General features: G+C 41.3%; 1 protein-coding gene across 2 annotated transcripts in view; it reads right to left on the reverse strand.

The window, feature by feature from the left end:
• Positions 1–519: 519 nt before the first annotated feature.
• The window catches only part of TOX (thymocyte selection associated high mobility group box), a 342,324-nt gene continuing 315,795 nt past the window's right edge, over positions 520–27,048 (reverse strand). For both annotated transcript variants that reach the window (XM_004484333.5, XM_004484334.5), the window contains 4 exons: positions 25,729–25,809; positions 9,162–9,551; positions 2,982–3,133; positions 520–2,620 (listed from right to left, as the gene is read on the reverse strand). In XM_004484333.5, coding sequence (XP_004484390.1) covers positions 2,584–2,620; positions 2,982–3,133; positions 9,162–9,551; positions 25,729–25,809 — 660 coding nt within the window. In that variant the 3' untranslated portion in view covers positions 520–2,583. The remainder of the gene's footprint in view (positions 2,621–2,981; positions 3,134–9,161; positions 9,552–25,728; positions 25,810–27,048) is intronic.

Genomic DNA, 27,048 nt, shown 5'->3' on the forward strand with positions numbered 1-27,048 from the left:
TGAACTGTCCAGAGTGACTTGGGGTAAAAACCACTGTTCCTCTGAGGTGCAAGCTATAGCTTTGCCCAATGCTCTCTCCTGAGCCCAGTCCAGATACCACTTCCTAAAAGATGGCGGCCTCCTTGGGCAATGCCTTCCCTTACCAGGGTCAAAGAATATCTGCGGTCATGGCAGCCTTTATTTCCTACGCTGCCTGACCACTTCTGCTATGAAATTTATTTGAGATTTCTCATCTGACTGGTGAACAATCAAATAGAATAAATCCACCATGGTCAGTATTTTTATTTATGGTGCATTCTCTTTGAATTACATATATGTTTGTACTGTATTTGGTATTGAATTTAATATTCTCTCGACCCTGGTTGTACACCTGCTCTGGAAAGGTTGTAAACAACACAGTACTTTCCTGTACAAACTGCCCGTCAAAGTCATCTCATCCCAATAATTACTTTCTCATTTTGGATTGAATGCAAGTGAAATTTTTACCTTATCATAATATAATAAATAAAAGACATTAGGTAATTAGTAGTGCTGGTATATTTCTAAAATACTAAACAGACAAACAATAAACTGTGAACTTAATCACATAAGCTTATACAGTTTCAAGACAGGAAAATTAGAGCTCTTAGCTACAGTCATTTAAATAATCACATTGGATCTGCATTATTTATTAGTTATTACATGCTCAAGTGATTCAAGGTTGTACAATGCCTAAAATCCTTCCAAAGCAAGCATACCTTTTGTCTTTTTAATTCTGACTGGATTACACAATGCATATATTTGACCGTAGTTAAATTGTTCAGTTTATTTCATGCATTCCATGAAAGAGCCATCAGCCCTTCTCTTGATTTCTAGCCAGATTCCCTTTCTTGATACAATCCCCTGTATGGGTATTTTTAAAATTTTTTTCATTTCAAAGCTTCTGGATTTAAAAGCTATGCAAACCTCCAGCCAGATTCTCAGTGCTTTTGGTTCCCTAGTAAATCTCTTGTATGTTCAGAATTCTCTTGGAAGATCCAGGAATTCTGGAAAGAGAAGTAGCTCGTAGAGGTGCGAAAGACAGCAAGAATCTCAATTTCTATTAACAGTTTTCAAATTTAGAAGGCATTTCCTCTCTTTTTTGCTGTCTGGTTACTCACCTTTCATTTTTGGATGTATTCTCCACAGTGCACTGCCCCTTTAATTACTGGTTCAGTTCTTAAACGTTTTCTGGACTTTGTGAAAAGCATGCGGCATGAGGAATTTTGGTTCATTTGGCTTTAATTTTTTTTGGAGGGAAGTTTCCAGAATTGACTAAACCCAGCTGAGAACCAAGGAGTGACCCCTTTCAGACAGAGTAGTATCCTATCTGTTTGGTCTGGAAGCTTGAGTGACTTTTGGGGCAATTCTGTTATACTACATAAAGAAAAAAAGGTCTTAGACATAGTTTTTCATTTGCATCAACCAAAGAAATGCAGAAAGAAGGATTGGTTACTTTAATTTGCTGCAGAATGAAGAGCAGGTTTGGCTTTATTCACGTCACTGTAAAAATGAAATAAAGTATTCACACCAAGCGTGAATTATTATTTTTTGCCAGCAAAAGTTAAAACATCAAAGAAACCTCTTTCAAATACTAACAAATTTACTTACAAACACCTATATTTATTATTTCATAAATAGGCGCAACAGGTTCCATAAAAAAAGATTAAATACAGACACAGTATGAAGAAACAATAATACAGAACCATATGTAAAGGTTATAATTTAGCTGTTTCCAATCTGTTTCTGCATCTAATAAAATACCAGGTAGGCATTTGGCAGTTTTATACATAAAAGGACTTAAATGACATTTTACTAACCATTACACAAAAAGTGATACAAAAAAGCAATTTTTCTGCAGTACAAAATAAACGTGTTTGCGCTTCTCTTAACACTCATTTCTTTTTGTCTGATTAATGAGACAAAGCCAATTTGTTATTAAATTAAAATCTTTTGGGAATACTTTTTTTTTTCAAATATTTTGAAAATATAGAACTATTAGTTGTTTTAAAAATGAAGTAAAAATATGAATGTTTGCCAATTTAACCCCTATTGTGAAATTAATAAACTGGAATGAGCCAGTTTCAAATTACAATTTAGCTACAAAAAACATTCACATTTTATACTCTAGGAGAGTGTAACATATATGCTATTTACAAACTTGCTATGTCTGCTACATCAAGCCATTTAAAAAGTCTTTAGTAGTTTCATATAAACACCCATTATGAAAACCAATGGAAAGTCCAGGACTTTTATCCGAGACCTCTACAGCTGCTAAGGCAGTTACTATAGCGCAGCACTTCACAGCAAAAAAACCCAACATAAAATCTGAATGGTCCAATTTCCTTCAGGGAAGAAGAACAATGTCCATAAAGAATTAAAAAAATAATAAAGAAGCATGACTATTTCTTCCAGAGTGGGTGACCCACAAGCTCAAATGGTCCTAAGTGCTTAGCAACTTGTATTTTTTCTAAGAAAATGGAGAACTGCCTTGGCTGTGCAAAGCAATCCATGGTGAAAAGACTTCCCTGAATTCCTCAGTGGAAAGAAGAGGTGTTCAGATTTTCAGGTAAGGTACAGTGCTTTGTCCCTCTGCATGCCCCTGTATGAAGAGAAAACAATGCCTCGTTACAAGAAACCTGCATTACAGGAGACAGCGGAGGATGCCTTTCTTTGAGCTACTTGCTCTAGCCTGAGGGACAGTTGGTTTTTCCTGGGAAAGTGAACAACCAGTTAACGAAAAGCTAATAGTTACTGAGAACATTTATTCTTGCAAGGGCTAGAAGACTGCTTAGAAATTTCTGGAGTAGTGTCTTCTGCCTTCAGGATCGTGGAACCAATCCACATGATCTTTTAAACAACAGGAAGACAAGACAACATTTTTTCCCTCAACCACGGAGCGGGGTGCGACGTGCATGCCATGAGCGCCGGCCACCAGCAGGTGGCGATCGCCGGCTGCTTACCCACTACTGCAGTAGTCGTTGCTCCAGTCCACAGGCTGGGCGGGCGGGTTTCTGCACCCAGAACGCACGTACTCCATTGCTTGGGTGACAACTTGCGCGGCTGTAGATGTAGGGTTGATAATAGCCTGATAGTCGGGTTGAAGAGTAAATCCCTGAAAGTGAAAGTAAGCCCACGAATAAGGATCAAAGTGCCTTTTAGAGAAGAAAAACGCCTAAATATTTACCCGTTCTTTGCAAACACACCACTGCCTTCTCGCTGGTGTCTCTTAAGGGCAAGTGCATTGCAAGGGCACAGAAAACTTAAAGGTAAAGAAGTGCCACAGCCCCATTCTTCTACCTTTCCCGCGTTTAGACATGAGTCCTAAAACCTTTAATTATACTCTTGAGCAGATACACTAAATCAAGAAACAATTCAGAATATAGAGATGCTAACTTAATCAAAACAAAGGTGAAAAAGGGCCTAAATCCCTCAAAGTTTATGTTTGTATCAAAGCAAAGGATACATTAATAGTTAATCCCCAGAATATGCAACAGAATCTTTTTTGAAGGATTTGGGCAGCAGGTGGCTGAGTGTTTTATTACTACACCTATTCACATATTGTTCTCAAAACCCTTTTTCTGCATTCACTCACAAAGGGACCATCTGCTGCTTCTTTTATTTGTACTTCTTTCTCAGCTAAAAAAATTTCAACCAAAGCTTTTTAACAGTTGTTGGAGTAATATAGGGAAAGATTCAAAACAACTTGCCATTGGAAAACCCAGGCAGAGAGAAGTGTAAGACCAAGCAAATATTTTTTAATTGAAAAGTCTATTAACTGGCAAACAAGAATCAGACTTCAGGAAGATTCTTTTAATATACTGCTATGGTGAAGTGTTTACTTTTAATCCTAGCAAAGCTATTAAAAATTCAAGGACAGAATCTCTGAAGTATATAGCTAGATCTGGTAAACGAAAAGCATGCTACACTAAGAATTTTTTTTCTTTAATAACTTATTTGGTGAATTCAAGAGCAGCACAAGCAAGCTTTACTGGAAATGACCAAAAAAAAGCAACTTAATTAATCCCATGGTTGTCTCTCTCTGCAGATTTTATCCATGGCTTTCAACCATCAAAAAAAGCAAGTCATTTAAAAATGAGCCCTTCTCTCTTTCTTTGCAGGAAGCTTTTGGGAGGCATGATATTGCTGAGTTTTTATTGTTTTAAACTCAGCAGAATGATCAGAGGGTTGATTTTAAATAAGGATATTTTCTTAGACTTTTATTCACATTTGGATATCTCATGGGTAAACGATCAGAGACCCCTATTATAAGGTGTCTTCAATTCTCAATATTGGCTTTAAGTCCATTCAAATGATAAGGGCCTCAGGTCGATGTCCACACTAACTCCCACCAAAACTGTGGATGAAAGACAAACTCCCTGAAAGACTGAAACAAACCACTAAAAGTGGAAAAATCAGCCAAACTGACCAATAGGAATAGAAGCTTTCCAAAATTACCAGTTGTTTTGTGGGAGATAAGTTTGTCTATGTCGATAGACAACTTCCAAAATTAGAGAGTGAAAAATATGAGGTATAACTGGCTGCTCAGTACCAGTTTGAGTACCTTACTTTCTCTAAACCATCCCATACCCTCACCAGGCAAGGAGAAGCCTCAATGGTTTTGATGGCATTTATTCATTTCAATATGGTCCTACCATATTGTCTTGACGTGGCTTATTGCCAGTTCTCTTTAATTCTTTCTTTGGTGTGCTGGGCAGATACCCAGCGAGGGCAGCCTTCATTTAATAAGCCCCTCTTGTAAGGGCTGGACTATAAGAACCTTGAGAGCAGGTGGTGTTTGCATTGCTTACTGGGCATTCTCAAGTCCAAGCTCATAGTTGGGGCTCAATAAATGATGTTTTCAATAAATAAAGTTTAATACAGACTGTTTGATATAACAGTTAGAAAGAATGTTACACACATGTAAATATGACAGCTACCCTATCTTTTAAAAATCCATATTGGACTTTTACAAAGCCAAACACCACCTAAAAGTAAACAAGTCTTCAAAACAGAGTAACTGAAAATATCTTGAGTTAGGGAAGGTATGGAAACATAGGAAGAGCAAAAAATAAACAGAAACCAACCAACCCTCTTCCACTCACGCCTGCACAAACAGGCAGAAACCACCACTGCTTTTTTCCCCATCCAATAAAAATAATTCCTCAAGGTTGGGGAGAGAATAGCAGCAAAACACTGTTTATTGCTTTAAGATTAAACAGTGACTTTAAGATTATACCAAAATTATGTGTTACAGACAAAATTCAAAGAAAAAAATTCAGCTAACTTCAACGCTAGACTTAATAAGATCACTAATCTTAAAACAATCAAGAATTAAGAAAGATAAAAGTAGAGCCCTATTTCTTTCCATTTAGAGCGTGTAACATTCTTCAGAACACTATAAAGAGATGCTGAGGTCAGTCTCAGAACTATGTACTTTTTTGTTGTGGATGTCAATATGAAAAAACAATGATGATATACATTCTTTTTTTTTTTTTGGAGAAATGTTTGTTTAGCCGTCTAATTAAACAAGACTGAATATTTTGCATTTTAATGCTCAAGAGGAAAATCGCCAACTGTTTTGTAGCATGCCTGGAATTTTAAATTTCATTTTCTGGTGCCAGATTGAAATAAAAATAGGAAACATGATAAAGATTAATTTGATGTCAGAAGGGACATTTGCTCTTTAATTAGATTTCTGTAGCCCTAGCAGTTTTGTTGTGCCACCATCGCGAGTCCTAAAAAGCCTGCAGCACAACCTAACGTGATCCTCATATCCACACTTTACTGGGAACTAATTTCATTTCCTGCCTGTCTGGAGAGGCATTTTCAACAGGCATCAATGTTTTTGTCTTCACAACTGATTTATTCATCAATCTCAATGTGATTTTTTTAAACCTTTAAATTACATCCAAATCCTAAAGCAGCTGTTTATTACACAAGGAAATTGAAAATCTGTCTGTGTGATATCATACAAAGATTTTTTCTTAGGGTTATAAAGGAAGTTGACAGATATTAATGATTTTTTTCTCTTGACCTCATTCAACAAAATATAGTGAGCCAAAAGAAGGGAAGAAAACTGGACAAAAATAGCAGGTCCACGGAGTTAGTGTTATAAAATATATTTGAGAAAAAAATCGAGGCTATTATTCCTGGTAGATTATGTACTCATGTTTTGTAGGATACTTTGGTTTTCCAAAGGAAAATAAAACAGCTAAAATAATACGGAAGGATGAGACAGTATCTTAAAAATGTGGTGCCATTCACGTTCTCCTCTCTCTCTTTTGGTTGTTGTTTGAATATGTGAACGCGGCCGCCATGCCCAGGAGGCAAATATCCTCAGGATGAAAGAGGGTTGGGTGATGAATCAGAGAGATGACATTTTATACACAGCCTGGGTCTGCGTCTGCAGGCTAAAGACCAACTTTGATGACATTGTTGCCCATAGTAAAGTGACTGACATCAAAGGGGTGCCGGACTCTTTGGGGTGCTGTGGTGGGACCAGTCCCCGTAACCTCTAGGCTCTGACTTCAGTGGTCTGCCCATGAAGCTGACTTAACCACCCGCCCCCACCTGCCCCCATTCGCCGGCTCTCCACTGGCCCCTCTCCCTCTCTTGGACAAGCCCACCTCCTCCCAGCTTGATGCCCCCGGCCGGCAGACCTCGTCCTTTTCTCTCTGCTGGAGTGTCCCTGCACATCCTTCCACCTTCGGATTTTTAAAGGCAGCCTCTGCCTCTCATCTGTCAGGTCCCTGTTCCAAAGCCACGGACGACAGCCCTGCCTTGTCGACCCCGGGCTGGCGGCTCCGTCCTTCCGGGTTTATTTCCTTCAGAGGATTTTAACTATTTTATCTGAGTGCCAGTGCACCCTCCTCACATCTGTCTCCTCCACCACTTACTCTCCGGGACCTGGGCAATGCACATTAGGGGCTCAGTCAATGGGTTTTGAATGAATAACAGTTTCCTCCCCCCCTCCCCCCAAGGAATTGACATTCCACAACCTAACCTGTAATCTGTTCTAGTGTTTAAACACTTTGACTACTCATTTGTGTCTTTATTCACCCATTTGTTCAGTCACTCAACAATTACTGTATTGACTCCAAACCATGATCAAGGCACTGTTAAAAGTGATTTTAGTCAATAGAGTCTTCGCAGCTATTTAATTCTCCATTTTGTCTTCCATCATTAATGGAATCTGACCTTACCGCCTCCTCTGTACAAACGCTTTTTCCGATACCCTAACAGAACTAACCAAGTTTGATGAATAACTCACCCAGGGTAATCTCTGTTTTTGACCCCTGTTCAGGTAAGATTCTCTATGCAAAAAACCCCACAACCCTCTTGGATTTTCACCTGTGGCCTTACATACACCTGGGGCATGTGAAAACTGTTCAGGATCACAGCCTGCGCTGCCAGGGGCTCAGTGCAAACAGTAGGCACCACGTCGAGGGGAGGAACTGCTCAGCGAGGTCTCGCTCTGGACAGGCGCAGCTCGGGCCCGCGCCTGGGGAGGACCTGCCTGTGCCTTTGGTACTCCCTGCTCTGGGAAGAGCAGCCCCACACGAGGCTGCTGGGAGGCCAGCGCAGCCCTCAGCCGAGCAGGACACGGCACACACAGCTGCCCCTGGCGTCTCCCAAACTACCCAGCAGCGCCTATTGTGCTGTGAGTGATCTTCGATGGAAAGCCTGGACCTGTGACTCCATCAGCAACGCTTGCTGGGTGCAAGCACCAGTGTAGACCGGGTGGGAGCTGGTTTCCCCCGTCCTCTTCCCTGTTGAGACAACAACTAGGCAAGAATGTCTCCAGAGCCTTCTCCATATCCCTGGTTTAGGGTCCAAAGTGGACTCCAGCAAAGAGATGATTCCTGTTGCTCTCCACAACTATTTTGTATTTAGAACAAATTAGGATTTAAATTCTTAGGAGACCCAGGGTTTCTCGTAAGAGACAATTAATATTCTTGTATTTAAGAATTGAGGCTCTGATTCTGGCCCTGACCTGACAGATTCTGCCACACCTTAGCTTCCTTAGGTGTAAAATGGAGATAATACTACAATTTGCACCACGTTTTCTGAGAATGGAAGATGAGCCAACACACCCAAGCACTGGATTTGTTAGGGTCAGGTCTCAGAAATCCTCTCCAAAATAATAATACTAAAAATTAATTGGGGACTATATATATTTTATTCCTTTTTCTGCTCCTCGGCTATCCCAGTCCAAGTACAGGCTGCAGTTCCACAGAGGGCCAGCTACCAATTCCACACGGGGCTGTGCCTGCATATTTAAGTATAGTTCTTGGAACAAGCACTTGGATTATAAAAGGGGTAGCTGAATCGGATAGGAGTTGTAATTTTTACCTTTATGTGTTTTTTTTAAATGTTTTGAGGATTTTTGAATATTTTATGTTCAGTTTAGTAGTTTATAGCATTGGCTTCTAACTTTCACATTTTAAAATCACACCAAAACCCAAAAGGAAAATGATTTAGAAGAAAAAAATTAAGCTAAGAACTTACACGAATGGCTCTAATAATCTAGGGCTTGGGAAGGGAGGGACTCAAATCTCTCCTTTTCCAATCTACTTAGAAGCCAGATTCTATTTTCAATACAATTCTGGTAAACATTTTCAGTTCTTAGCACTTTTAGGGTTCTCCCAAATTTGATAGTTTTACCAGAAATAGTGGGCTGATGTCATTTCTCAGCATTTATGGGACCTGACAGGCATTCCGATCCAGACCTTCTCATTTTCCAAACAACAATGTCTTTTAAAAAATGCAAAATTCCCTCCCCAAGGAGCTCTCCGGCAGTACTTGGTATCTTAAAATGACAAAAATACTTTCCTCCAGAAACAAAAGACAAGACGGGTGATTAGAAAGGTGAAGCAAAATGGGCATCATAGGAAAGAGCTGTGCGTACAGAAGGAAACAGCGACCGATTCCTGCAATTGGGTGATGCGACACAAACCTGTCCCCTGTCCGGTACATTCCACCTCCCCACACTCCCACCCCCCCACTCCCCCCAGAAAGCAGACCTGGAAGCCCTTCACTCCTCTCTCTCTCCGTTTAAATAGGAACACCCCCTCCCTTGTCCTCTGCTGGGTGCCCCGGCGCTGGAGGGCTGGCGCCCTGCCAGAGCACCCGGCACTTACTTGCTGCATGGTGGGCGAGTGCACAGCCGCCGGGACCTGCATGGGTAGCTGGCTCCCGATGGACTGCTGCATGGGGAGCGGCTGGTGCTGCTGCAGGTTGAGATGCTGGTGGAGAGGTGGACTGATCTGCAGTGGGGGAGGCGGCGGGGACACGGCCATGTTTGCTATGGAGACAGTCAGTGGCATTTGGTTATTCGGCTTGGGTGCTATGTTCCTGGGGAGGCTGGGGGGCATGGCGGTGAGGTGAGGATTCATTCCTGCTTGCTGGTGGTAGTGGGAGCTTAGATACAGAGCGGGGTGGGCCTGGCTGGGCCCGTGGAACACCGACGGCTTGGAGTTGATCAGCTGAGGAGGGTGAGATGTCTTCACGTCAACAGGCTCACTGTAGCTCTGTCAGGAAAACAAAGAGAACAGAATTCAGGGACTGAACGCACGTAATGTCAGCCTCTATGAGCAGGACATTTTGTGGGTTTCCTCACGAGCACCAACTTTCCTTTTTTTTTTTTTTTTTTTTGAGGTACCGGGACTGAGGCTTGAACCCAGGACCTCCCATGTGGGAAGTAGTTGCTTATCAGGTTGAACCACATTCGCCCGCTCTCCCTCCTGACTCTTTCTTGACTTTCTCATATAGGAACTCCTCCGCCATTACTTATAACAGGACTTAGGCAAGTCTGATCTTATTCTCTCTCATTTGTTCCATCTAAACTAATTTACTAAGACAATTTTTTCCTGACCCTAAATTCTAAGCTCTACTTGGGTGATTTTTCTAGTCATTTAAACAAAGGTAAAAGGATGGGGGGTGAGGGGCATGCCACCACTGCCCCAATGGGAAATACAGGTAAGTGTAGCTCATTTGGAAAGTAATTCCATTTTGGAGTTCTTCTGTTGATTACATGTTTAGTTATTCATTTTCCCTCTTTCTATTCTCAAAGAGCCTTGACCTAGATATTCGTACAAAGAAAACAGAGCTGGTTGGTGGAGATGGGTATGGAAGAAAGAAGTCCAAAAATATCTTTCTGAAGTTACATACAGCAATATTAATGTATCTTCAAAGTCCCCATGGAACTCATCTTGATTTCTTAAAAGAAGAAATGATGATGAATTGTCCCCCATTATGGTCTGGATAAAAATAACCTTTCTTAGATATTAGACTCCATCATAAATTAATATAATTCACCCTAATTTTTCCCACACCTTCACATGGTCATTTCCTAATAGCCTTTTAATTGACTTAAAAACTAGACATTTTTGGGGAAGCTGAAAATAAGGATTAACCCTGAGCATTTCCTCTTGAGCATAAACCTACCTCCTACTTTTGCTGAGTAAGAGAGCACTGTTATAACAAATGGTGAAAGGTGAAACCAGCTGGAGAAAAGAGAGGCTAAAATATCCTGGAGGGAAAAAAGCCACTTTGTCAAAACAAGGTCTTGAAGATGCATCTAGGCCCTTCTTCTGTGCCCTCAATGTCATGTTTATTCAGTTTACAAATCAAAATGAGTTTCTCATTACTCTCTGTACTGCAGGAAGGCTCGGCCTGCGAGGGGCTCTTTGTCGTCCCTCCTGGTCCATGTACCATCACCAACCACCAACCGATAGGCACATTAGAGAAACGTTCATGAATGCATGACGATATGAAAGGCAGAGCGGGGGACTTCACTTTCACAAGCCACCCTACACACTGTTGGCAGCCAAATTCATCTTTTTCTACTGATGTAGGAAAACCAACTAAAACCACAGTAAGGAGGAGGCCGCCCATGTGTGCTTACTTGGAAGGGCGAGGTGGGGTGACTCCTACCACGACATACTGTCTCTCTAGGAAGGACACGTCAGACATCTGTAAAAATATGCCAAACGATTGAAACAGTGGGTCCTGCAGGACTCTGCGGTGCTCCTTGCGGGGCATTTAGGAAGGTGAGTCCAAAGAAATCAAACCCCTTCAAGGAGTTCTCTTACTATGCATTTTTCTCTGTCAGTGTTGATGCATCCTTCGAAAATAGGAATAGTTAGACTACTTGTCTTCTGCATTAACATTAAAAAATGTCAAAAATGGTCCACAATGAATTTTTTTTTTAAGGAGGTACTGGGGATTGAACCTAGAACTTTGTAGATGGGAAGCAGAGGCTCAACCACTGAGCTAAATCCACTTCTCAATGAGAGTCGGTTTTTTCATGCTTGTTTTGAGGAGGTACTGGGGACTGAACCTGGGACCTTCTACGTGGAAGCAGGTGTTCAACCACTTGAACTACCTCTGTTCCCCCACAACAAATTTTTAAGGGAAGACTTTAGACCAAATAAGCTGCATTAAATAAAATTCCTTAAAAGGCACTTTCTCTAATAAAAAAAGGAAACTGTGAGGTAGATATTTTTGCTTCCATATTTTATTCTTATTGTTGAGGTGCAGAGCAGTGAAAAATTAAAGGGAGAGGTCAAGTGGGCTATTTCAGTCTGGGTAAACAGTGACTAGTTCTACATCAGAATAACATGTACTTCAGTTGATATACCTCAAAAATCATCCCATATGTGCCAAGAAGACTATGTGTTCACTGTGTGTCTGTGTGTTTAAGGTATCTGAAAGCGTCTCCATTGTGTTTGAACTCCCTTTGTTTTAGCCTGTTGAAGAAGATATAATTTCACTTTTAGCCACAGACTGCATTAACTTCATACAGGAAAGTAATGATTATACAAATGCCAGATATCTGTAAAAATTAATACATAATTGCACATCTTTACTTTTTGCCTCTTGTTTTTAATTTAAAAAGGAAAAAAAATCATTTACATTTCCCATATGATCAAATCAAGGAAATATATGTACTTGTAAAAAAAGTTTTCGTTTTTTAATTTCTGCAGTCAATAATCACCTCCTCTAGTAGCGTGATACAGATGAGTCATAGACATAATGAGAACCTGTGTATATGCCCTTCTCTGTGTCTATAGATACAACACTCATTGTTATGTATGGCACATGGTTCTGATATAGTCATAGGATCATGACCCAGGAAACACAACTTTGTACAATTAAACAAATATATTTATTTAAGTTAGATGAACTTAAAAGCACTTCAGACGCATTTCTAGTGGAAACGGCCGGGCTAGTGATCACGGAGAGTTCACGGGCAGAGACCTCTCTGGCTTAGAAGGGCCTCGGGCTTGGCTTCCTGCTCTGCCACAGAATCTTGAAATCCTCAGTGATTTTTGAACAAAAGGTCCCACTTTTTTTTTGCACTGGACTCCACGAATGATACAACTAATCCTGGCAAACAGTACTAGGTAACCTCTCCCCCAAAACACACACACACACACATACACATAGTTTTCAGATTGTTTTAGTTTGTGGAAAAATAGATGTCTTTAAGAATTAAGTTTCTACTGTCACCGGTAATAGAAGAAATTTTAGCATTGAGGTGGATTGGAGAAAGTGGCCACAGTATTTGCTGAAGGCAGGGAGTGGGAAGTAGAGATGTGATGTGGAGGCATTTTTGGGACTTGGAGTTGTCCTAAATGATATTGCAGGGTCAGATGCTGGACTTTCTATATCCTGCCATAACCCAATGAATGTCCGGGGGGAGAGTGTGAGCCACAGGGTGAACTCTTATCCACGTGGTGCCGCAGTGCTCCAGAATGTGTTCACCGAGTGCGATGAGCGTGCCACAATGACGGGGGAGGCTGCTGGTGTGGGAGGAGTGCGGTGGGTATACGGGAACCTCTTATATTTTTTAATGTAACATTTTTTTGTATGATGTATATATCTTCAAAAAAAAAAACAATTTACAAAAATGATGAGGTGGGGAGTGGGGATTGGGTTATATGGGAACCTCTTCTGTTTTTTGTTTTTTTTCCCTGTTTTTTAATGTAACATTCCTGGTGCTCTATTAACTTTAATAAAGAAAAAAAAAAAACAGGAAAAAAAATTAAGTTTCCATGATAAAAATACTTGCAGAAAACAGCACAGGGCTAAGTGTAGTAAAACAGGAGCCTTTACATCAGGCTCATCCGAGCTTTAGGGTACCAATGTGCAGTGTAAATCTCCAAGTAGGATTCCAGAAAGCTTTCCTCGGTGGGTCAATTCACGGAAAGAGTCTTCAGTGGAAAACAATGATGCAGAAGAGTGAATAAACTCCATGAATGTATTTAAAATGGCCAAGAGGATATGCATTTCGATTTGCATAGTCATATTTCTTGCCTTGAATAAACTAATTCTTCTGGACCCAAACACATATTTAAATTACATGCACTCAGCTGTACTATTAAAAGAATCCATTGTTTCATGTTTATTGGAATACTATCTGCATAGTGAATTTCATATTCTAGGCTAAGGATGGTGACACAATTTCCTTAAGGAGTTAGGAAGTTGGTATCCTCCCAATTATAGCCTAGAAGACCTAAGGCATAGAGGTGTTCAAAGTTTTCCTTAATGCTAAATTCAGGGGGAAAAAGAACCCAATTCTCCTGAATTTTAATTTTTAAGTAAAGGCATATGGTCTTCAAAATACATATTTTTATGTTTAGTGTATATAGTTTGTATGTATGGTTGACATATATATATTTCAACCTAATTTGAGATAGTTTATTATCAACTTTGTAAAGACTTTCTTTTCTTGTGGATAATTAAAAACAAAATTTTTTCCAGTCATTTATCTGTCACCTATAATCTCCATATTAAAGCATATAAAGACCAGTACTGCTAAATGTATTTTGAAATAGTAACTATTAATCATTAGAACAATAGGCAAATTAAAATTAAATAAAAGCTCCAAACTTCCAAAAGTAATGATTTAGATAATACTTGAAACATAATATTTTAGAGTAGAGCAAGGAAGAAAATTTGGAAATTATATTTTTCCTCTTTACCATCTAAATTGTTGATTGTGGTAGAAGAGTGCCGTTTAGCCAAGTGCCTATCCTTGGAAGGCACTCCAAGATCGCTTCTTTATTTCATTTGAGTTAGCCTATCATTCTCATCATTAAAAGTTACTATTTCAAAATGTGGTATATACACACAATGGAATACTACTCGGCTGTAAGAACAAACACACTACAAACACATGTGATAACATGGAGGAATCTTGAGAACCTTATGTTGAGTGAAGCAACCCAGACATTGAAGGAAAAATACTACATGACCTCAATGATATGAAATAACCAAGCTGCCCTAGATAGCAAGAGACTGAACGACAGGCTTACAGGAAATCGGAGGGTGGAGGAAGGATGTGAGCCGATGTCTGCAGGGGTGGAATTTAAGACGAGATGGTGGTAAGTATGAACACAAAGAAGAGATAAAAGGGGGGCAAGGGGTTGCCTTTGGTTGGGGCTTTGCGGGTTTGAGGGGGGCTGGGGATGGGCGGATGGGTAACATTGCCCAAAAGTGGGGGGAGGGAGGGGTAGCATACGAACACAGGAGAGGGTCAGGTATTGGTGGAGAGTAAAATGCTGAGAAAATCATATCAAAATATAATAAAGAGGGTTACCTGTTTAGAATGCTCGGAGGGGAGGGTCTGATGCAGGACGGGCTCCTGGGGAATGTCTAAATGCTCATTCTGCCAGAGTGGGTGACACCATGGGGTAGAAACCCAAGTAGTGAGAGTGGGGGTGGACCCACATCCTGGGGAGGACTAATGCCATCCAATAGAGGGAACTGTATCCCTTGAGAGAAAGGGTGGCTCCCAGGGCATTGGGGCAGTTGAGCAAGTTAGACCCTGAACACTATTCCATCTATATCTGGAAGTGGCTCCTCGGGAAAAGGAGGTTGGCTGTCACTGTGGGCACCAAGGTGGAAGGGAAAATGGACGTCAAATGTGTGGAACCAAGGTAAATGGGGGGTAAGAGAGGAGTTTCGTGAGAGTACACAAGGATGGATATAAAACATGTAATATTACACCATAACATATAGGAGATGACAGACTGATAATGTAAACCATAATGTAAAACATAGGATAACTAAGAATGTAAAAAACTGTGTATCCTAAAGTATGCACCACAATGTAAGCACAGATGTCACCTTGTTTGAAAGCTATTGTCTCAGACTCTGTACATCACGTTAAGTAAATATGATGTGAATAGGGTGTAAGAGTATCGCTGTGGAAGGGAAAAGGTTTTGTGGTGGATGTATGGGAGTGCTGTATACTATATATATGCATTGCTGTGGTCTAGGGCTCCTGTGAAGAGAAACTCAATAATTAGGGGGGAAAAAAAAAAAAGATAGGATGTAGAATTTTTTCCAAGTCAACACGTATTCTTTATCTAACCTTTAAACCTATCGCTATATGCCATTCCTAGTAAGGGACCCTGACATTATATTGGGCTTCAAATTTCAGGGAGTTCTGGATCACAGAGTGGTTCAACAATGGCAATGGAGGAATACTGGTATAGGATACCATTGACAGGGGATATATGGCTGACAGGGAGCTGTACAGAACATATGTACAGGGTGCATGGTAATGTTTGGATATACTCATAGTGGCAACAATTAATAACCACAGCAGGGGGGGTACTGGGTTCCTGGCCAGTGGTGCTCTGTCGTGGTCCCTAGGGGAGCAGTGGCAGTCTCCCAGGTGCAGAGGCGGGGACTAGGAGGGAGTGAGGGTTCAACAGTGAGCCCCTGATGCTAATGACTATGCTTGTGAGCTGATAAGCCTAAAATAAGAACAAGGCCTAGAGCAGCATTGTGCCTGGGAATTTCCTCCTGACAGCCTTCATGTTACTCAAATGTGGCCAGTCTCGAAGCCAAACTCAGCATGTAAATGCAATGCCTTCCCCCCAGCGTGGGACATGACACCCGGGGATGAGCCTCCCTGGCACCGAGGGACCACTATCAACTACCAACTGATGATGCAACTGGAAAATGACCTTATACGGAAGGTTCAATGCGGATCAGCAGAATATCCCTGTCTACATAAAATAACATGACTTTAAAATGCTGTTTGACCTAATGTAAGGGGGAAATGGAAAGGAGAAATGAGTTTATATTGCTACGAGTCTCTAAAAAAGAGTCTGGAGGCTGTCAGAAGGATTGCCCTTATGCACAACTGAGCAGAGTCTGAGAGACAGATAAAGCAGATACAACCCCCAGGTATTGGTTCCTTTGAGGGCTAAAGAGACCCATGGGAGTTATGGTCAAGGCCGATGGGGTTAACTACCAGGTCAGATGGCCCCTCTTTGGAACTGATGTTTATGTGTGACGAATCTGGACTCAGATGGGAGCTCTCTTCATAAGACTTGCATGCTAATGTGCTGGAGGTGCAGTTAGTGTTGGGGTTTAAGATATATTTAGGGGATTTGAATCTCTGGAATGACAATGTGATAGCCAGGTCCTGAGCCTCAACAGACTCCAGCACCTACAATCTGATTTATTGGACTCACCACACCCAGCTAAGATGGAGTTGAAGAAGGACAACCACCACACCATGGAGCCTAGAGTGATTACAACTGAAAGTGGGAGGATTGCATCCAGCATCCATGTGGAATCTGAGCCTCCTCTTGATATAGAGGTGCAATGGACACAACCAATCTAATGTCCACATAGAAAAGGTGACATTGGATTGGGAAAAGTGGACATGATGGCTGATGGGTATGGGGAAAGGCAGGAAGAGATGAGAGGTGGAGACATCTTTGGGACATGGAGCTGCCCTGATGGTGCTTCAGGGGCAATCACTGGACATTGTAAATCCTCACAGGGCCCACTGGATGGAATGGGGGAGGGTATGGGCCATGATGTGGACCATTGACCATGAGGTGCAGAGGTGCCCAAAGATGTACTTGCCAAATGCAATGGATGTGTCATGATGATGGGAAGGAGTGTTGCTGGGGGGGGGAGAGGTGGGGTGGGGGTGGTGGGGTTGAATGGGACCTCATATATATATATTTTTAATGTAATATTATTACAAAGTCAATAAAAAATAAAATAAAAAAAATAAAAGTTACTATTTCAAAACACATTTAGCGTACTGGTTTTTTTCCAGGATGATGCTTAATCATCAAGGAAAGGATCTCTTTTATGGTATCCGCAGCCCATCCATCCAGCATGGTGGAAAGTACACAGAGTCCACACATTTGTGAAATGAGCGAATCACCATTCCTGAAGGGCACTCCACACAGCCACTGTTGATCTGCTGCAATCCCCGGGCAAATACCCCAGTCCCCTCCCAAAGCAATGATGGAAGTGAAGCCTTTTGAAAACCCACAGCCTCTCAAAATGACCTGCCGCACTCTCTACTCTGCTCACAGGAGGAACCACACTTTTCTTTCTTTTCTTTTCTTTTTTTTATTTTTTATTGATTTTGTAAAAATATTTCATTAAAAAAACAATATGAGGTCCCATTCAACCCCACCACCCCCACCCTACCACTCCCCCCCGAGCAACACTCACTCCCATCATCATGACACATCCATTGGATTTGGTAAGTACATCCCTGGGCATCTCTGCACCTCATGGTCAATGGTCCACATCATGGCCCATTCTCTCCCACATTCCATCCAGTGGGCCCTGGGAGGATTTACAATGTCCGGTGATTGCCCCTGCAGCACTATCCAGGGCAACTCTAAGTCCCAAAGGTGCCTCCACATCTCATCTCTTCCTGCCATTCCCCATACCCATATCAGCCACCATGTCCACTTTTCCCACTCCACTCCAATGCCACCTTTTCTCTGTGGACCTTGGATTGAACCACACTTTTCTTGAAGAGATGAGCAATGACACCCTCAGCTTTCTCCTGGATGAGGTGTCCTCACCTTTATTCCCCATTGGGTATTGAGTGGGTGGCAGGCAACAGGCACCTGTACTCCAAGAATTTGCCTCTTTATGTACTTCAGAGGGGAAAAGGCCTGCTGTTAGCTTCACCTCTGAGTAATCCTGCATCAGACTAATAGAATAGACCACCTAGTAATTACAGAGCTACTTTATTGTTTTGGAAGTCAGGTAGAATAAGTTCATTTTCCATAGCAAACTGCCATGAATTAATCTGATCAACTGGAAATGTGAAGAAACCATAAATGTAATATACACTCACTGTCATTTTCTTCCAATTAAACTGTGAAAACAAGGCTGCAATTTTGTAAATCAAATATATTGTATATGAGGATCTCTATACCTATCATTTGAAATTTAGAACTATATTCTTATGCATACTAATTAACAGCTTTTATTTAGTGGTGTGTGTCTGGTGTGGGACACTTAACAAAAGTAATTTTACCAGTGTATGCGGGACTGAAAATCAAACTTCAAATCCGATATTTTCACATGGGGACTGTGTTCTTGCTGTTACCTTCTGAGTATGTTCTATTTCCTATTTGCTTTTGAACCACTGATTCTGAAAGGCGTTTTCTACAAGAAACATGGGGGACCGGGTGAGGCAGTAGAGACCATTTGGGTTTTGTAAGTAGAATCTTCTTTTGATACATGCAAAATATGCAAAGGCTATAACTCTACAAACAGTAAGGTACTTCTTATGAACCTAGTTTTTGATTCTCCAAGAGAGTCTCAATCCCATTTACTTTATATGACCAAGATAATACAGTGTAGAACCTAAATGTTTCCATCCTGGGATAATACTCATTATAAAAACGAAAGATTGACAAAGCAATTGTTACTTAAAAGAGCTAAGTATAAACACAAGGCATAAAACTCAGTGGAAGCAACAGTAGAGAAGCTGCTGAGCCAAATTAAATTAATAGTCCGTCTAATTTGATTCTTGTTTTCAGCACTGACCAATACTTGATGCATTGGAAATTAAACAGAATTTATGCACCTACTCAATTGTGCATTGCTCCTTCTGGAAGGAAACTCCTTCCTGGGCCTTGCAGATGATTAACTTACACCCTGAAGCATGAGATTTTATTATCTTTAAATCACTATCTGGGCTTACAGAGCCGCAAATTTTATATTAACAGTCATATTTTCAAATTCAGACTCAGTATTTGTCTCAAGAACTCTCTATGGCGTGAGTTCTATAAATTTACTACATTGGGCAAAATCACTCCTTTTATTTGTTTCAGATCTGCTATCCTTTAATTGAACTGAACTTCAGTGTCTCTACCAAGGGCCTTGGTGATAAAGAACTTTCTTAATTTAATTCAATATCGTCCTGTATTATACATTTAAAAAATTAAACAAAGGGCTTCTAGTGTTCTCTCTTTGCCACCTCAATTCATGAACTACTCCTTGAACAAGCTATAAATGAAATCCCATATTCGACATGTGACTATACAGACATGAATTCAATTACTTTTATTTAACATACCAGAATGTGCTCATCTAAATGGTGTGTCCTTGTGAGCTGGTACTGTGGAGAAGCTGTATGCTTATTTCAACAATGTTGCTTTTATTTGGGATATTGGGAATTTCCTAACTGGAATTCTCTTCAGAGCCGGTGGAACACTGTTTTACATATCCTCAGACAACTCTTTGTCTTTTGATGGTGAATTTGATATTTGGAGACAGCCAATAGTCACTTGAAGCCAAGTCTGTGGGCTCTATCTTGGTGATGTTTGGGGAAAAGAATGAGGTGTGAAAACAATGTAACAAAATTGATTTTCTAGCGTGGCTCATAAACTTTTCCTGACTGCAGAGCTAAATGAGAAGTTTCAAAACCATTTTGAACTCTGGGAGCAATAATCAAGTAAGGTTGTAGCCTCCCAAGAAAAGTACTTTGAATGCAACACTCGTTTTGGGAATATAAATTCTGGTCTATGTGGTAATGAAAGTAGTTCTTTGCTTTAACGTTATACATTGGTTTCAGCATAATAATTTAGACTTATGTCTAAGAATCCTGAGTCTATGGAAAAACTTCATTTCTTTAAGCTTTATTTGATAGCCCAACCCAAAATGACCTTAAATACCATGTAAAACTGGTTAGGCCGGGAAGTCAAAGCATTCATAATGGCATATATTCTTGATGCTCTTTGCTGAGCCTAGAAAGACCCAACTATTAAGAAACCTGTGTAGATAAATGCTTTTTTGGGGGGAGGTACTGGGGATTGAACCCAGGACCTCATACATGCAGAGCAGGTGCTCAGCCACTGAGTTATAGCTGCTCTCCAATGAGACTTGGTTTATTTGTTTATTTGTTTTTAGGAGATACTGGGGACTGATCCCAGGACCTCATACTTGGGAAGCTGGTGCTCAACCACTTGAGCTACAACTGCTCCCCTAAATGAATTTTAAAAATAACATACCTTATCTTTATAAAAGGGGTATACCTATGAAACAAAATTAAGCAAACTTTTTCTTAATTTTAGTGACATTTTAAATTAAAAAATTTTTCTTTATATCAAAGACTCTTGCAGACAAATTAAAAATGAGGTCCAGCTAAATTTTCAAACATATACATTTCCTAGTCCCTTGCACACTACCAATTACACTGAAAATAAAAATAATACTTGCTGGCATTTATTAAGTGCTTCCTGTGATATGGATCTTGGACTATGTAATTCATGTAGAGTTTCTATTTTATCTTCATTGAAACCCTATACTGCAGGTCTCATTATCTTCTCTTTTTAACAGATAATTAAACTGAGACCTAGAACATTTAAGTTAACTTTTCTGTCCTGAAGATATGCAGTTAGTAAGTAGAAAACATGGAATCTGAACCCAGGCCCATCTTTCACCAGAAGCTGTTGATTCTACTGCCCCTCTGGGCTCCCCCAGGATTAGGCTGGCAGTACTTCTAGAGGTCCTTAAGCTCTTTCCCTTGATTCCACGTGGAAGAACAGATTTGCAGATGTTGAAGATAACTTTGGGATCTCCTCCAACCCTTATTTACAAACCATTTCTTCCTGCTTTTAAATTTCTCTGTAGAAAGAGATTGTTCACTCAACCAATTCAAGAGTTTGGGATTGCTCCCTGCTCAGACGAAAGGCCTCTAGTTTGAAATGGTGCCCATTTTTCTTGCTTTATGGTCAGAGAAACGGGAGTGCGTACAATCGCTGTCCTATGTCTAATGTCCATCGTGGATTTGAATGTCCCTGAAGTATTTAAGGTTTTATAATTTCAAATCCACCCTTCTTCGGTACTACCTTCTGACCTTTGACCTTTCAGTTGCTTTTATGAAATTGGAAATCCCTTCAACTTCTTCTGAAATCTCTTCACTGTACCCCTTTAAATTATAGAGACCAAAATTGATTTTTCTGGGGTCAGACCTGTACCATGTTTGCGACACTCTGTGCTCTGATTTAGTCACGTGTCCTGCGATCACACGTGTTTGTACAGCAGGTAATTTTATTGGTGAAAATAAGAGGTCCTGGCTCTAAAGATATAAATATTTGATAAGGGTAGAGAAGGAGAGAAGATTCAGAACAAGACTGCTCAAGGTTCGAATCCTCACTCTGCCACTACCAGGCTCTCCTTATCTGGGCAAGTTCATCTCTTCTGCCTAAAAATGGGGCCAAACCACACTCGCAGGGCCGAGATGATTAGGACTATCCGTACAGTGTCTAATCTTGTATGGGCACACAGAAGCTCCTCAGTGGCAGGATGCTATTTGCATTTGTGTTATTATTGCAGAAATATTTCAGTCTCCTGCTAAAAATGTATGGGCATGGTCATTTTGAAGTCTGAAGGGGACAAATGTTCATCTGAGCTTTCTTCCTGTTGGTAGATGCCAATTGTTTTGAACTCTGGAGGCATGCTCCCTAACCCGCTGGATTAGACGATCTGCCATACATTTAAACTTCAAAAGAAAAGGCTATAATTAAAGGGGAGGAGTGCTGCTAAAATACTGTGACTCATTTTCATAGCACCGAGTCAAATGTTCACTGGCTGTTTCCATTTCTGATGTGCTCTGTAAGCCTATCTTTAGAGGGGAGCTTCAAACCTGTCAAGTACCCTGGATCTCACCTAGGCCTCTCTGTTCTCAGCCCCTCGCCCCGAGCCTGATGTGGACTGGGCCTCGTTGGACGCGGGCTGGAGGCAGAACGTGGCCACGAGTTAAAGCAGCGAGAAGCAGCCAGCTGTAATGTGACTGCAAATTCTCCAAGAGGGGATCTCATGCATGTTCTCTGGCCTAGGAAGACAGTCTTATTTGGGGGAAAGAAATGCAGTGCATGGAAAAGGAGGTCCCAAAGCAGCTACCCCTGGAGGAGGAAACCCAAGTTGGCCAGCTAGTATTTAGGAAAATAGATATGGGGCTCTGGCTAATAGTTTTTCATTGACCAGCGCAGACGAGAGAATGTCAATGCTGTGCCACTGACTCTGGGGTGTGTGTGGGGGTGTTTTGAGGCTGTACACTGAAAGCGCTGGAGGACCCAGCCCCATGGGCAGGCAAAGTTGGGGCTTTGGCACTGGTTACCTGTATGATATTTTGCCTCTTAAGTGGGATATTGACAGTCAAGCCTACTTTGAGGGAGAGAGAGGAGGAGTAAGGGAAGTCACGTGCATAAAATGATTTTTTGGGGGGTACTGGGGCCGGGGATTGAACCCAGGACCTTGTATGTGGGAAGCCAGTGCTCAACCACCGAGCCACACTGGCTTCCCTGAGTTGCTTTCTTTGTTTGTTTTGCTTGTTGCATGTCTTTGTTTTTTTCAAAAGGCACCAGAAACGGAATCCAGGACCTCCCGTGTGGGAGGCAGGAGCTCAACCACACCCTAAAATGATCTTTTGAAAACATGGATCGGATCATGCCATCCCCTACCGACCTCATTCAGGGATTTCCCACCATATGGAGAAGAGCCCAGGCCCTTTCAATGTGCCCTCAGGATTTGGCTCCTACCCATCCACTCAGCTTCGTCTCCAACCACTCTCTCCATTCACTAACCTCCAGCCACACTGAATTGCTCTCAACTCAAATGAGACATTTGTTGCTCCCTAGAGCCTTTGCTTGAACTCCAGGCCCTCTTGGCTTCCTTGGGGTCTCACCTCCAATGCCACCTCTTCAAAGAGGCCTTTCTGGACTTCCCATCAGATTCCTTGCTTGCTTGCTTTCAGGACTCTTCTAGTCTCAAAGATCCCGATCAAGTATTAGTTTATGGTTTTATTACTGGCACCTGACTAAAGAGAAAGCGCCTTAGGTACACACAGTGCATCTACCTTGTTCTTCTCCATATGCTTTGAGCCTGGCACAGTACCTGGCATGGACCAGAAACCAAGGAAAATCTGCTGAATGGATCTGGGAATGAGTGAATGGGAAATAAAGTGGTCTGGCTGGCTCATTGTGGCTCGCGGGAATTGTTAACTATTATTATCAGACAGCATTTTGTATATTTGATCTTTCAGAATAGGATGATAATTTATAGCACAGTAAAATATAAAATAGAAAAAAGGTATTTATAAATATGAATCATTATTTTTTTTCCTTGCCCTAGTTTCAAGTGAAAAAAATATATTTTATATATTTTATTGTATGCCATGGGAGGGTAGGCTGCTGAATTTTCTGTACATGCCTACCAAGTTATACTGCAAATATCCATTCACCTAGAGCTTCAGAGGTTGTTTTATAGCTGTGAGTGGGTGTTTGTTACTTTCCTTCAATTTGTATACACACAATGGATAGTTATACATAAATAGATATTCAACAGCCCCAGCAAAATTCCTATTGCCAAAGAGAAGAAAAATGTCAGAATAAGCTGTAAAAAAGTGCTTGGCTTTTTAAAACGTAGGGAAGGCAATTCACAACATTTATACATATTGCCACGTACCAAGGATTGCAACTCTAGGACAGAACAGTAAGAAAAGTTGCAGCTGAGAGCAAATCTGAGGATGCTTGTTCAAAAAGTAAACGTTTAGTAAGTGTTCTAGCATTCTGGCAATATGCATATTACCCAGAGTGCTTTGCACTGGGATTGAGATTCTATGCATTGATTATCTTGTATGTAAAATGCTTGCACTAAAACTCTACTTAAAATGCTCTATAAGAAACTTACCTTGGATGAAATAAAGGAAATTCGTTTGAAAAAATTCTTTTACTTTGAACATATTAATCTGTAACAATAGCACCATGACTACTGAATCCAATGGCTGCAGGGATCTACTATTTTTTGCTTTTATTTTTTGCCGTAATTTTACACATTTGCTATGATGTCTATAAATATAACAGAAATGTGAGCTTGTATCAGCAGAAAATTAAATAGCTTCAAAAGGAAACAACTAAATTAGAAAGTGAGAGATCCATCATGATATAATACAAAGGAGTAGAAATATTCAGGTCAAATCATAAATAATCAATTTTCCTACCATGCTATACCTCGGAATTGGCCATAAATTTGGGTTAGACCAATAGTTTCCTGACATTTCTTATACATTTAGTATTTTGTACTCTTTTCTTCTCTGTAGCACCATATTTAATACATATTTTCCCCAATGTCCCCGTCTCCTTCCCGCCCAGTATTGGCAGCCGGCGCTGCCCCTCCTTCTCTCCTTCTCCGTCTTCCGCCTAGCCGTTATCTAGACAGCCCACACTTTCCCCTTCCCCTCCCTTGCTCCTAACCCCTTAGCCAGCTTACTGTCCAGTAACCGCCTACTGTCCAGTAACCGCCTACTGTCCAGTAACCGCCTACTGTCCAGTAACCGTCTACGCAAGCAACAGCACCCGCCGGCACCAATCAAGTCCCTTTACGTATCCCTAGACCCTATAAAACCATGTCCCCTTCTACTATAAAGCAGACTTGTGCCCAGACCTCGTCTCCGTGGTGTTTTTGCTTGCACCGCGCGTCCCCCGTGCCTGAGCAGAGAGAGCGAGGGCCCAATGGCTTCCTGCCGACCCCCCTCCTCTCCTTTGACCGTGGGGCAGCCCCCGTCCGGAGAGCTCACCCGGCCATCCGCATCGACCCTCCCGGAGGCCCGCAGCTGCCCACACCCCAATAAAAAATTAATCTATATAATTCTGCCTGAGAGTTCTTAGAATGGGAACAGAAATTTGCACCTAAAATAATAAAGCATTTCTTTTTTTTAGCGTGAATGGAATGAAGTCCAGAACCCCAAGCCACACTGAGTAAAGCAACAGCCAGCCTTGGTCTTGAGATGCCACGGTGCTGGTACATAGAGATTAGCCTGTCTCGCCGACGTTACCTCCCTGAGAATTCTAAAAAGGGAAATGTGTCCTTAATAACCTGACACCAAACAGAATCAACTCATGAGTATTAACAACAACCAAAAGAGGTCTAGTATTTAGGATATTCTAAACTATAAAATCAATTTTAAATGGCATTTTTCTTTTCAAATAAAATGAGGCGATTTTCTTTTCTTTTTTCCTGGCAGGTTTTGCTCCTAATGATATTCAAGTCAAGATAGTTGGTATTTCCTCAGCCAAGGCCAACTGGACGGGCGAACAGGCCATGGAAGAGTAGGCTATGGAGGAACAGAAAGTTGGCGCAAGTTTAAGGCTGTGCCGAGACTAAGCCAGAAAACCAATAATCCACAGGTGGACGGTATTTCGTCAAAGAGCTGGAAAGAATCTGCTCTGGTCTTGGAGGTATGAGCAAACATTTCCATAACATATAGCTTCCTTTAGGGTTTTCTTTTTCTTTTTCAACAAAGAAGATTGAGCAGAAATGCTAAGGTGCTCTTTTATGCTTTTAAATTACCATCAAAGCCTGCACCTAGCTGGCCACACTCCATCACAATACCAGACAATCGCATGTTACCTTGGATACAAGGCTGGCTCTGTAGGCTGCTAGCTGCTTCAGGTACTCTTTCTTTGCAGCCTCGGTTTTCTTTTTATAGACCTGTAACAACAAGAGTCTTAAATTAGAAAGTGCATCTGCTTTTGTTTTCAGAGAAGTACAATCCGGAATGATAATTACACACTCACACATACACATCAAATTATATAATATAATATATATCCCCCATAGATTCTGGTTTCTTATAGTCTAGAGGAAGCAACCATTCTACTGAAACAGATTTTTAAGACGTGTGGCAATAGGCTAGATAAGAAGATTAACATTAGGAAAACTTTACATGCTACAAAGAGCATATGAAAAGATTTATCTGGGTTACTTTGGGAGTGGAGGTAGTTGGGTTTGGAAGGTATTCGTGATTAAGGTTCCCAGGGAAACCAGATATAAGTAAAGAAGCATTTCTCTTTCTGTGATGGGTAGTTAACAAGACAGTGCTTTCAAATCCTGGCATATGTTGCATCCTAAGTGTAAAGGCAAGGGGCAGCATTAAAAGATGACAAACTCTCTTCACTAAACAAATCAAAGGAGCAGTAATGCAGTTTGCAGGTTCATCGCTATTTTAAAATCTGGAACCCTGAAGACATATATTGTAGGTCTCAGGAACTGATGCTAGAAGCCAGGGACGGTTTTCGGCACAGAATGGGAACCCCCAGTGGCCTCGGACTGCTTGCTCTGGTCATGTGCTTTCCTGCGAAAACACCGGGTGACACGGATCTGTGAACACCTCATTCTGAAAAGGTAAAAATGTCCTGCCATGCATTTGAGTTAACAAAAGGTTTTCATTTTTGAGAAGGAATCATCTTGAAAATAAAAGCAAAAAAAAGAGCATCCTAAATTGAGCAAAAGCGCTGAGAGATGCCCTGCGCGTGTGCTAAGTTAAAAAGACAGGAGGAGCCAGAGTCGAAACGAAAGATGAGCAGTGAATCCACATGGTCACCCGCTGCCATCCACTCAGTTCCTTCGAGGCGTGAGAGTCTGTTTTTCGGCCATCTTCTGAAATGGTGCGTCCCCAACAAAATATTTTTCCATCACTTACTGTGTAAGTTGAAATGTCACTTTCCTGGATACAACTATTTTGAATTTCCCCCATCTCCCATCTTGCAGCAGGCCTGGATGACATTTTGTAATGTGGAGCTCAAAAACGGACAGACCAGGCCTGCAAAGTGGCCTTAGCATGAGTCAGAGGCGGCAGATGCCAATCCTGCCTCAAGACCGAACATCGGCCAAAATCGGTAGCAGAGGTCACTTGATGGTTCCTAAGCTGACGGTGGTTTGCTGAGCCCA

This window comes from Dasypus novemcinctus, chromosome 14 (genome assembly GCF_030445035.2).
Source record: "Dasypus novemcinctus isolate mDasNov1 chromosome 14, mDasNov1.1.hap2, whole genome shotgun sequence".
In the NCBI taxonomy this organism is placed as follows: Eukaryota; Metazoa; Chordata; class Mammalia; order Cingulata; family Dasypodidae; genus Dasypus; species Dasypus novemcinctus.